This window comes from Eumetopias jubatus, unplaced genomic scaffold (genome assembly GCF_037043125.1).
Source record: "Eumetopias jubatus isolate StellerSeaLion01/CBP00866 unplaced genomic scaffold, mEumJub1_p1.0 scaffold_9, whole genome shotgun sequence".
NCBI classification, from domain to species: domain Eukaryota; kingdom Metazoa; phylum Chordata; class Mammalia; order Carnivora; family Otariidae; genus Eumetopias; species Eumetopias jubatus.
The window spans coordinates 50,439,398-50,452,549 of NW_028274815.1; the positions used below are offsets into that span (position 1 = coordinate 50,439,398).

A 13,152-nucleotide genomic window follows, 5' to 3' on the forward strand; every position below is an offset into this window, starting at 1 on the left:
TATCTCCTCCAGAGACTGTTAACTTGTTAAAAGGTTGCTATACTAGTGAAAAATTGTCCTTAGGATAAAATAAAAATAAGTAGAATTTACCCTTTGGGCTTGACAAGTAGAAATTTGATGTGCTGGGATCCCCAATAAAGACTGTAGCTCTCAGTTATACGACAAAGCCATAGATGAGAGCAAAAGTGTAAGCATAGGCAGCTGGACTAGATTTCTGGATATTGACTCTGCTGTGGGCTTTATACACCGGAGTTTTGCTGCGATGGTTGGGTGTGCATGGAGATGGGTGGGGTTAAAGGTGAGAGACCCCCTTACGGTAACGAGCCACCACTCACTTGGTGCTTACCGAGTTCCAGGCATTGCCCTAAGTATTAATGCTTTACACGTATTTCAGTTAATATTCACAGGAACTCTCTTTGGTAGGTGCCTGTATTAACCCCATTTTACAGGAAAGAAAACTGAGTCTCAGAGAGGTTACATTTCTTATCTAAGTTCCCATAGCCAGGTAGATCCAATGCCCATCTTTTACCTAGTACTTGAAGGTGGATTTGGAAGGGAAGGGAATACTCTGTGGAGTGGACTAATATGTGCAAACCGGGAGGCAGAGGAGCTTGGCATTTGTGAAGGTCTGTAGCCCAGTTACACCTGTGCGGTTCATACACAGTGCACACCCCGGGCATCTGCTGAGCATCCTGTATGTAGTAGGTGCTGCGGGTGGTGAGCCCGAGGGGGAGATGAGCATACCCCGTTGCTGCCCTCCCGCAGCCAGCTCCCAGCACAGATGAGGTCACCACACAGAGGTGGGCGCTAGGGGCTAGGCTGGAGGGTAGGCCGTGTGAAGTTCATGCCGAGGCAGGTAGGAGTCCAGCAGGGAGAGAGTCTTGAGAATGCAGGGGGTGAGGAAGGCCTCATGGAGGGGACACAAGTGGTTGGTATAGTGTGTAGACAGAGACCTGCTGCAGTGAATGGGACCAGAGGGAGAAGTGGAGTGGAGTGGAGAGAGAGATGGGGTCGGGGAAGGGAGAGAAGCAGGGAGGGCAGATGGGACCAGAGAGAGGAAGCTGGAGAGGCAATTGGGAAGTTACAGATTGCAAAAGTGTTTGAGACCCAGGTAGAGTTGCTCGATGTGCTGTATGGGGCAAGGGGAAGCTACGGGAAGCTCTTGAGCAAGGGAGTAGCCTGAATGCGTCCTGGGATTGCACTGGTCTGAGGGCCAGCTGGTTGCAGGAGGGTAAGTGCCGTTAGGGAAATCAGCTTGGGAACTCCTGGAGTGGGCACGAATGTGTTGAGCAGGTCTCTGGGAGCCCCTGTAGGCTTCTGAGTGCAGTTCTTGCCCATCATTTCACATTCCCCAGGAGCCGGGGGCCAGCTCACCTTATTAAGTGCCTACTCTGCACCCAGCATAACCTATTGGTCGCCCAGGGGCCCCACGAAGGGTGGATTCTGCCAACAACCTGCCAAGGAGAAAGGGCAGGTAGTGTCAGAGATCCTGCAATCTCCTCCTCTGGCAGAGTGGAAGTGGGGTCAGCTGTGTTTGGGCTTTGCTGAAAATAGCAGAGAAAATACCAAAGAGTTAAAAATACTTGCACCCCCAAATCTTCTCTGGGTGCCAGCAGCTGGCTGAAAGGAAGGCTTGGCTGACATCTCCCCTTCCTTACCCTGACCCCTGGCCTCAGGCTTCTGGGATCCTGGTCAGGAACCCACCCCTCTGGGCTAGCCACATTCTGGCCCTTATGGTCAGCATAGGACAGGCCAGTGGGCAATCGTAGCTGAAGCATGTGTAGGATGTGCTAGATGTTGCACCGGGTGCTGTGGATGCATCTCTGGGCCAGTGCACTGCGGTGGCCTCCTGGGGGGTCTCCCTATTTTACCTGGGCCCCTCTATGTACTTCCAGTATAGCACCCAGAGTCATCTGTGAACATATACATTATTTTATTTGCTCCTTGGTTCCAGGGTTTCTCAGCCTTGGTACTATTGGCATCTGGAGCCCGATAATGCTTTGTTGTAGGGGCTATTCTGTGCCCTAGGATGGTTAGCACCATCCATGGCTTCTACGAACTAGATGTCAGTAGCACCCCACCCCCCAAGTCATGACAACCACACATTGCCAAATGTCCCCTGGGTGCAAAATCACCCTTCTGTAAGAACCACTGCTCCAGAAACTATGTAGTGTCCCTGCTTTCCACTCAGAGTAAAAGCCACAGTCCTTAGAAGGGCCATTCCTCTGTGATCTTATCTCCTACTACTCTCCCTGTATTCAGTCCATGCCAGTCAACACTGGCCTCCTGTGCTATCCCTCAAACATCCTGGGCATGCCCACTGCTGCCTCATGGCCTTTGCACTGGCTGTTCTGGCTGCCAGAACAGTCTCCCACCAGATATCTGCATGACTCACTCTGTCCTTCAAGTATTTCCTCCAGTGTTACCTGAATGAAAACTACCCTGACCCCCTTCCCTGCTGCTGTACCCTCCTCTCCACTGCCACCACACATGCATCCTCTATCTTTGCCCTGTTCCACTTTCCCATGTTTCCTGAAGCACCCACCCTTCTAACATAGCAGAGAATTTACCTAGTATTTATATTATTTTTAGTTTATTGTCTGTTGCCACTAGAATATAAGCTCCATGAAAGCAGAGATTTTTGGTCTTTTTTGTACGTTGATGGGTTCTTAGTGCCTAGAGTAGAGCCCAGCACATAATAGGTGCTCAGTAAATATTTGTTGAATAAGTGAATGAATTTTCTTTAATATTCACAGTAACCTTGAAAGTAAGTATTCATATTCCCATATTACAAATGAGGAAGTGGAGTTGCAAAAGGATTAAGTAAATCCCCAAATCACCCCAAATCACATGGCCAGTAAGTGGGGGATCTGGAATTCAAACGAGGGGTTGACTCCCAGGTCTGCCCTCTTAGAGAAGCTGCATATATACAGGAGAAATGAGTGCTGCTGAACTAGGGGGGAAATGTTCTTTCTCCTTTTAGGAATCTGTAGGATTGGAGGGGTGCCTTCACCCCACATAGACTTGCATATGTACGTATTACCTGGGAGTCACCATGGCAACAAAATTAATGGTAAGGAGTAATGGGATTGGCCCAAATGATAAATTAGGAAGGTTTTTTTTTTTGTTTGTTTTATGGAGGCATCCTTTGCTTTACAGAAGGATCCCCTTCGGGCTCCGTTTAATTACCTTCTGGAGGTTGTTTTAAATAGGCTCTGTCTCTGCTGCCTTTAGAGGTTTGGAGAAGCAGCTTGGAAGGAGGCAGAGGGGAAGGGGAGTGAGCCAGACTGGGGGCGGTTGCTCCTCCATCTGGGGTCTGGGTGCTGGGGGTATGCCCTGCTCCGCCCCCAGAAGGCGGGGCTTTTCCTTCTGTAGCATGTTTGGGGCCCAGCCTCTGCCCCTCCCCTGGCCTCTACACTGGGGTTCTAATAGGTTGAGATGGCAGCTCTGCTGAAGCACTGGCCATTTCTGAAAGCAGCCAACTTCTGCATTGTTCCAGTAACCTCTCACCCAGACTGCTCCCCCTGCCCCCACTCTGTCCTCATTGCCCACGCTGAGAAACCAAGCAAGGTCCAACATCTCACGTCCACACTGGTTTGTTGCTGCAGTGAGTAAGGTCCAAAGGATTGGGGCCACACATTTTTATGTTCCGCAAGGGGCACGGAGGGACATGGGCTGAGCCCAGAGGAGACATGCCATGTCGAGGAATTTGCAGGTTAAAGTGCAGCTGCTTCCCAGGCTGAAGAGATGCCAGGACTCTGTCCTAGATTCTCAGTGTGATTGGACTGTCCACTGCCCCTGTTTTGCTTCCCATCAAATGCTTTACAGCCCAGGATGATCCTCTCCTGTAACCTGTGTGCAGGACTGGCTTGTGAAACGTCAAGCTAGCAAGCAGCTCTTGGCTTGGGGTTCTGCTGCCATTCCTGCCTCCAGCATCTGACTCATAGGTCCAGTGGGTTCCAGGGAAAAGCCCAGACCCAAGGTGTCAGACCTGAGTCCTTGTCCTGTTCTCTGTAAGGGCTGGGTCTGGCATCATCACACAGGAACGGGCCCTTCCTCCCCTTTTTCCTGCCTGATTAATTAAAAAAAAAAAAAAAAAAACCTAAGCCTAAGGTGTGCAATGGCTTGCACAGGAGACCATGCACATTAGTGGCTGAGCCAAAACCGAAATCCATGACTAACTGTTGTTGTTGCAGCCTAGAGATGGATGAGCCCAAACAAGATCAGGTCATGACTAGGAATTTTAGTTTAAAATGGAGATGTTCCTCCCATCTCACCTGCCTGCTGAGCTGGGAGCATTGCTGGATGTCACAGACACTACTTTTGGTTTCATTCCTTCTTCTGTATCATGGGAGGCGATTTCCTATAATCCCAAATGGCTTATCTTAGTTAGGGTTATACTAACTGCTGTAACAAAAAGATCTCAAAATGTACCAGCTCAAGTAAGTTAGGAAGTTTCTTTCTCTCCCATCAAACAGTTCAAGTTCCAGGTGGGCAGATGGCTCAGCTCCACAGGATCACTCAGGGACCCCAGCCTCCTTCCATCATGTTTCTCCCCCATCTCCTTGGGCTGTCTTTCCAGCCCAGGCTGCAGCCACGCACGTGCTCTGGCTCGCAGGAAGGGGGCAAAAAGCATGGTTGGGGGGTGGCAGGTGCTGGCCAGGGAGAAGCCCATCTTTCTTCCCCTCAGATGCCACTGGGCGACTCAGGCACATGGATGAGCCTAACTGCAGAGGAGGCTGGGAAATACAGCGCGGTAGGTCGGCCACCTGCCCACCACTGTTCTATTATTTTGGAAGAAGGGGACATAGATTTTGTTGGACACTTAACAGTCTGTGCCATAGAGGTCAATAAAGAGTTTAGAAGTTGTGCACCCTATTTCCCTTTTTCTAGTGATTACTCTTAATTTTTTACCGATTATTTTGAATGGTGAACATACGAACAATCTATAAACTTCTAAGCTATAAAACGAGTAGAGGATAAAAAATAAGTTTCCCCAATTGCTCCCCTTCCTCTCCCTAGAGTAACCTTTAGTTTCTTCTGTATCCTGCCAGAGATATCTGCATACATTTATCCTTTTTCTTTATATGCTGATGGTATGATAATGACAAGTTCAGGGAAAGTCACTGGAGCATGGTCATAATAGTAAAAGATGGGACAGTCACTAAAGGACAAATGCCAGATGATTCTACTTATAGGAAATAGCTAGAGCGGTCAGATTCACAGAGAGGAGGATGGTGGGTGCGGGGAGCTGGGGGAGGGAGGAATAAAGTGTTAGGACTTATTGGGTACGGAGTTCCAGATGGGGTGTGTGAAAAGGAGGTGGATGATGGATGGCGGTACACTGGTGTGAGTGTACTTAATGCCATGGAGCTGCCACTTAAAAATGGTTAGGATGGTAAATGTTCAGTTATGTATATTTTTCCACAAGAAAAAAAAAAGATGGAGAATAGCCTAAAAGTCCACTCATAGGGTACAGTTTACAATATATTCATTCAAGGTTTCTGTTAGGAAGCAGAGGGCTGCTCTCTGCCCCCCGATATGGAAAGATCTCTACAACATGTAGATGCCTAAAGGGACAGACCAACCAGCACCAGTGTGCTAACATTTAGAGACAGGTGCAGGTGGCGGTCGAGAGTGGGGATTCGGGAACCAGACTGCTAGGGTTCAGATCCCAGTGCTGCTGTGGGACTGTGGGCAAGTCATGTCCGTTGTCTGTGCCTCAGTCTCCGTATCAACAAAGTGGGGGATAGACTATCTCCTGCCTCATGGGGTTGTTGAGGAGATTAGATAAGTCAGTATGTACAAAGCCCTCAGAAGGACGTCCGACACACGGCGCTTGTTCGCTAAATGTGAATGAATGAGTGAGGATGAATGAATCCGAGAGGTCATGAGCTCTCGTTCTGGCTCTGCCTGACACCTTGGAGGTAACTCTGAGCTGTGGTTTCCTCATCTGGCCTGTAGAACAGGTTTCCGAGGGTGAAAATCAGATAATGGGCGGAAAGGTGCTCAGCCAAAGGGAGAAGCATGGAATTAGCGTGTGAGGCTTTGTCGTCGCCTTGTCTCCGTGGCACGGGCCTGCCCGGGGCCGTGGGTGTGGTGGTGTCATTGCAGGGTGGGGAACACCTCTGTAGCTCTGGGTCCCTGGCCTGGCCTGGTGACACCCTTGCTGAACTTCTGCCTTTGCGGATGAGCAGCATCCGCCTACTTTTCCCATCCCTGCTCCTGGGGGGTGGGGGTGGAGGGGGCAGTCCTTCAACCTGAGGGGCTTGGATGTGCCCATGGGTTGCCAGCACTGTGCTATTCAGCTGGACTTGGGCAGGAGGGGAGCAGCAGGTACTGGCGAGGGGCATTAGCCCCTGGGCTGCAAGGAGGAGTTTCTGGGACCCCAGGAAGATGTCAGCTAACCCTCTTCCTCTTCTCGCGCCTCAGGCCTGGCAGTCACTCCAGCCAGACCAGACATCGATCTGCTTCAGAGGCCCCTGGAGAGTAGGGAGAACACGAGCCTGGAGGCCAGGAGGCCTGGCGGCCCATCTCCATCCTGCCACCAGCTCCTAGGACCCTGCTGAATTACTTAGTCTCTCTGAGATGAGTTTGCTTGTCTGAAAATAATCTGTCCACCTCACAGGCGTGTTGTAGCAGTAAGACAATAGAGATGAAGTTGCTTTGAAAAATAATCAAGTCTGTTAAAAAATATATTGCTCATTTGAATGACTTCTCTGTTTTAGGCATTCATGGAGCATGTTCTATAGGCTGAGTATTTTAGATATACACATCTCATTTAAACCTCTGTGTTAGTCAGGGTGAGCCAAGCACTGTAACAAACAACCCCAGATTTCAGGAACTTACACACTAAGGTCTGTTTCTTTCTCATGTCTGAGTCCAGTGCTGCTCGGGAACTGGGCACAGGCCATCGTCCAGGGCCTGGGCTCCTTCACCTCATGGCTTTGCTGCCCCACCAGCCTCCACTGGATCCTGCCTTCCTTCCTTCCTTCCTTCTTTCCTTCCTTCCTTCCTTCTGAATTGTATGAAGAGATCTGCATGGTTTTTTTAAATAAAATTTAATTTTAGAATAGCTTTGGATTTTCTGTGTGCCGAGCACTGTGGGAGATGCTGGGTGACAGCCTTGGAAGACAAGCTCCTGCCTCCAAGGAGCTGGACCTAGAAATAGGAGATTCTGATCCTGGGTGGGAAATACGGGGTGTCAGGAGTCTGTGCACAGGGCCTGGGGTCGCACCGAAGTTGGTGCTGGGATTGGAGGCACTTTCTGAGCAAAGGGGATCAGCCTTTTATCACTTTGTTTTACCTCTTTGCTGTTACGCTCTGACTTACCTTCTTTGGCCAACAGCAATTCTGCATTTGGTTTTTCTCCCTTCAGTCCCCTTTTCCCATAATTATTATTTTAAAAAAATCGACCACTTCAATCTTTGTGGGTCTGGAATCGCAAACAATCAAATATGTGAAATGTATCTAAAATAAGGGTAATTAGGCTGTGAATTAAGGGTTGAAGGACTCTGATGTGAGTAAAATGCATAAATGTGAATTCATCAATCTTATGCTTCTGTTTCTGCTACCTGATGGCCTTCTGCAGCCTAATTTATTTATTTTTTATTTTTTAAGATTATTTATTTATTTATTTGACAGAGAGAGAGACAGAGAGAGAGGGAACACAAGCAGGGGGAGTGGGGGAGAGAGAAGCAGGCTTCCTGCTAAGCAGGGAGCCCCCAATGTGGGGCTCGATCCCAGGACCCCAGGATCATAACCTGAGCCGAAGGCAGACCCGCCAATGACTGAGCCAGCCAGGCGCCCCCTGCAGCCTAATTTATGTTCCAGATGACAACAGTGCCACATAACTGAAGCATAACTGAACCATTCTGTTGTAAAACTAACATCAACTGCTGGCCACCTCCCCCTCTCACCTCATACTTTCTTGCTCCTTTAAAAACGCACTGCCTTTGCTTTGCCCACATGTACATTTTTATTTACTATGTTTTCTTGGTTCCAAAAGTTTCTCTTACCACATTTTAACGTCTCTCAAATGGGATGAGTCTTTTAATGGACGGAGGTCTTGGGATTATGTTATAGTTTTCCTTCTTGGTGGCACATGATAGTGCATCTTAGGGTCGCTGATATCTTAGACTCAATGAGATGCAGTGTTTATATCATTTGAAGGAATTGGCAATGGTTCTGTCCGTCCAGCCTGTCTCCCACACTGTGCTGGAGAGAAAACCTCACCGCTTATTTGAAAGCAACTTTCTTCTCCTTGTAACCTTCTTATAACAACTACAACAATAGGGATAATAATACCCACAGCAGTCAGCAGCGGTGAAGCACCTACTCTGTGCCCAGCACTGCTCCAGGCACCTTTCCTACACCTCTTCCACGATGGTGGAGACACTGCTATTACCCGCATTGTACAAGTGAGGAAATGGAGGTTCAGAGGAAGGAGGGGCAAAGCCAGGAATCCAGGCAGTCTGTCCAGCTTTGAAAAATCCATGCTTTGCTGCTTCTAGTGATTCCGGGAGACGTACTCAAGTGTCTTCACTGAAACCTTAGAATTAACTAGAAAATTGCTGGAAGAATTTTTCAAGTAATTTTACAGCGTAGCCAGAATAGAGAACCCCTGGTTTGGATGGTCTGCATGAGATCCCCTGGTTCTGCTGTCCTGGGATGCCTGATGCCACAGTCCCAGGGAAGCTACCAGGCCTGGGGGCACCAGGACAACCTGAGCCTCTTAACGCCCTTTGGAGCTGGGTCTCTTGGTTAAAAAAATGTGGCTTATGAGATCTTAAATTGATAAATGCTTTTAATTTTTGTTTCTTTTCTTTTTCTTTTTCCTCTCTCTCCCATCCTTCCTTCCTTGCAGCTCTGGAGTGCACAGAAAATCAAGCAGGTAATTCAGTTTTGGATTTGTTTCCTTCCTTCGCCCTGCCCTGTCGGGATTCACGGCTGTGCGGCTCAGCCTTTCCCCTCCCATTAGCCCCCAGCTGCCAGCCCAGCTGCCTCACCCTTCCTTCCTCCCTAATACCGGGGCCTGAGTTTCTGACTGCCGGAGCTCGGCCCCTTGCCTTTCCCTGGGCCCCTGAGCTCCTTCCCTGTGGGGTCCTTCTACGAAATCCTTCTTACATGCCTACTAAATACCAGGCATGGGGGACAGAGGACCTGCAAGGTAGATGCAGTCCCATTCCCCTGCGTTCAGCTTTAAGCGTGAGTCAGGGAAAGCCCTGTTGGTGGCCCATGTTTTGGTTTTCTCTTGCCTGGAATGATGGGAAAGGATTGACTGCCCAGTCCTTCTGGAGGAGCTCTCCTTTCCCTCCTTCCTCCCTCTCCTGTCCCCTTGTCGGCTCCCCCACCGCTCCCCACAGTCACCCTGTGCCTTGTTTCCTGCTCTTGCCAGGCTATTCTACACCCAGATACCAATGAGAAGATCTTCATGCCCTTTAGAATGTCAGGTAAGCCGGTGGGACCCTTCTGATTCTGCCTAGCCTCAGGCACTTACCATGGTCACAGCTCCGGGAGCATCCAGATGCAGCAAGCTGAGGAAGGGCAGAACCTGTGACACACGTGGCCACATTTGCACCTGCATATTCACCTTGGCTCAACCTGACAGACCTCTGGCCAGGCCTCAGAATCACCTATGTGGCTTTAGAAAAAATGTGCCTGTCTGCTTTTTCTGCCTGAGCAGTGGGGGTGGGGCGGAGGCCTCCACAGGGGAATGTGGCGCTCCCCGCCCGGTTATACAGTACTCACTGAGCGGCAGCCTCAGGGGTGACTCCCGGATTCGGGCAAGCCCTGCCTTCTGTGAGTCACTCCTCCCTTACCTACCTGTGCACACTCTGCTTTTTCCTTCCAAACCATGTTCCCTTAAAGGCAATTAAGCCCCAGGCTCCCCTCTACTCCAGAAAGCATGCACTGCATTTGCATGAGTGCCCACATGGGAGGTGGATCCCCATTCTGTGGAGACCAGTGGCAGAGGAGGTGGGGTGGGAGAGTGGCCATAAGATCCCTGCGGCCAGGAAGTCCCTGCCCTGTGGTCACTGGAGGGATAGCTCTGTATGCATGAGCTTAGTAGCCTAGAAAGCGCTTGCACGCACCGTGCCTGGGGCTAGTGTGTCTGTCCTACCTGTAGTTCTGAGAGGTTGCAGGCCTTGTGCAGAGTCCCACGGCAGAGTGCTGATGCCTCCTCCCTGCCATTTCTCAGTGCACTGGGGCACTCTTGCAGGGTTGGGTGGAGGGCTCCTGGCTACTGCCTTGGAAGGTCCTCAGGGGAGGGGAGAAAGGGTCTCTGTCGGGGGCTGTTCCCAGCTGGGTCAGTCAGGATCCCCACCCCTAGAGAGCCTGACCTCATGTGGGTGAGAGAAAAAACAACCATGTTTCATCGCTGTGCCAACTGAGGCCCTGCGTGCCCGGGGATCCTCCTTGCTTGGCCGTGAGGAACTCCCAGGCACAAAGGCCGGATCGTCTTGTAGCCATGGCTGTAGGTGCTCCCAGTCCCTGCACGTGGCCACAGCAGGTTCTCACTTGGGGCCTGGATTCTCTTGTCACTGTCCAGGCAAACCTTGGGTCTGTCTCCAGAGGAATGTGGGCGGTAGAGTGACATGACGGCTCATGTGCATGCACAGTTACACACTCTGGACATGAACCTTTGCTTTAGAGAACTCAGATAAGCGTGGTTGTCCACTGTCCCACCACCGTCTGACTGGCTGCCGTAAGTCAGAGTCAGGGACACAAGGCCGCCCACTGACAGCAGGGTGGGGTGCTCTCTCCTGCCCTACTGAGGATGTCCAGCCAGGGTACGAGAAAGTTACAGAGGACCTGTGGCACGTCGAGGTACACATCTCAAGTGCGTGGGGAGTTCCCTTTCCAGAATCGGTCATGATGCCGGGGAAGTAAAGATGTGTGCTCGAAAGGCAAGGTGAGAGAAGGAGGGCATTTCAGGGCCTGTGAAGACAGCGTAGTGTGTGTAGTGAGTGTGGGCTGGGGACGTCGTACCTCATGGAGGAAATCATGGGAGGAGCGCTGAGTGTAGCATGGTGGCCCCCCAGCAGTGGGCAGCCCTGCCCTCAGCAATGGGCCTCGGAGTTTTGGAGGCAAGTGAGAAGTGTCTGGCTAAAGGGGGACAGAGAGAGGGCGGTGGAGGGACACAGGGGAGCCTTCTATCCTGGAGGGCTGAGTCAGGAAAAGGTCTGCGGGTGGAGGTGCCCCATCAGGGCCATTGACAAGACAAAACCCGGAGGTCTCTCCCACTGTCTCTGTTGAGAGGTGGTTGGGGTGGAGTGGGGTGGGACTGGAAGACCTGACCCTCTTCTCTCGCCTCGCAGGTTACATTCCTTTTGGAACGCCAATTGTAAGTATTACCTTCAAAGGTTTTTCTTTTCTAAAACATTTTTTATTGTATAACTTTACATCATTGTTCATAAATATTTGAGATGTTGATTTAGGATGCATTCCTGGAGGGGAATTATCAGATAAAGTGGTGTGTAAGTCTTTTTAATTCTCTAGATGTGTATTGTCAAATTTCTTTCCATAAAGACGTGCGGGCCGATGTGCACCCAACACGGAGCCTCGGAGTGCCTTTCTCCCTGTACGCTCCCCTCCCGAGTATTGTCACTAGGATGTGCTAGTCACAGGGAAGTTTTCCCCAAAAGCTTAGGAAGTCAGAAAATAAGCACACCTTCTGAAACCTAAAGTTTAAAATGAATTCAGAAAGGATTCATTATTCTTTTTGCTTAGTTTTGGCATCAGGGTTAAGTTGGCTCTTTTAAAAAAAAATATATATATATATATAAATATAAATTTATTTTTATATATATTTAAAAAATATATATATATATGAGCAAAACTAATGTACAGAAAGGCACATTCATCATAAATGTACAGCCTGGTAAGTTTTCACAAAGCAAGCACATCCAAGTAATGCACACTTAGGTAGATTTAGAGTATTGGCAGCATGTCAGGAACCTCTCCTGCACACCTCAGTCCTACAGGAAATCACTTTTCTGACTTCCTTCACTGTGTTCCAGTTTGGCCTATTACTGAATTTTATATGAATGGAATCATCAGGATGTACCTGTTTTGGTCTGGCTTCTTTCACTCAAAATTGTTGGTGAGACTCATCCATATTGTTGCATGTGGTATTAATTGGTTCTTTTCTCCTTGCTGACTGCATCATATCCCCATTGTTATAACTGTATCAAAATTTATTTATCCATCCTACTTTTGGTGAACATTTGGGCTGGTTCTGGTTTGGAGTTCACAAAAAACAGTGTGGCTTTGCACATGATTGTACAAGTCCTTTAGAGGATGTTTCCCCTCATTTCTCCTGGCTGATAACCCAAGGTTAAAGAGAGAACAATGAAAGGCAGCGCGTGATCCTAGAGCCAGGATCGGGATGGGTGTGTGTGAAATGGTATGTGGTCTCTTGTAAAGTGAAACATACACTTACATCCAGTGTGAGCCAGCAACTGTGCTTTTAGGCACTTACTTCAAGAGAAATGAATACATTCACAAATGTTTATAGTCGCTTTCTTCATATTAGCCTAAAACTGAAAAAAAGAAAAGAGTGACCAACAGATGCTAAAACCATGAGTGAAAACCTGATTGGGAACAGAGTCATTACCCACTCTCAAAGTTTCCTATGTATTTCATAGATATCATTCCTTTTTATATTTATTTGCAGGCCCCCTCCTGTGAATAAGAGCTTTTCCCCCTTCTGCCTCCCCCTTTAATGTTTTTTAAATGATCAGTATGGTCAGTGCATTTTTTGTATTCAGTAACAATTTACTTCTGTTATTATTCATTTTGATATATAAATTGTGCCAAATGTGATGAAGAGGAACCCTTTAAAGCAGTTTCTCTGTCCATCTGATGTGTCCTCCGTATCCTTTGAGAACTTCAAAACTTTTGGGCACAATATATGGATATTCCAGACTCATCTTGTAGTTTCTGTGCCCCAGTCCTGGAATCGTGCATTTCTCCAAAGAGCTCTCATTCCGTTCAGAGAATGGTATTTGGATACCAAGATCTGAATGCGAGGTGTGCTCACTGTTACTAGAGAGTCATTGTTTCTAGGCCCTTTTAGCATTCAGAGCTAGGAGATACAACTTCAGAATGATGGGTTCATGCCAATAATTCCAATCCAGCATCTTAGAG

General features: G+C 48.9%; 1 protein-coding gene across 12 annotated transcripts in view; it reads left to right on the forward strand.

Annotated features, from left to right (window-relative positions):
- The window catches only part of SFXN5 (sideroflexin 5), a 114,980-nt gene that overhangs the window by 27,702 nt on the left and 74,126 nt on the right, over positions 1-13,152 (forward strand). For all 12 annotated transcript variants that reach the window (XM_028116165.2, XM_028116172.2, XM_028116175.2 and 9 more), the window contains 3 exons: positions 8,867-8,893; positions 9,398-9,452; positions 11,322-11,347. In XM_028116165.2, coding sequence (XP_027971966.1) covers positions 8,867-8,893; positions 9,398-9,452; positions 11,322-11,347 — 108 coding nt within the window. The remainder of the gene's footprint in view (positions 1-8,866; positions 8,894-9,397; positions 9,453-11,321; positions 11,348-13,152) is intronic.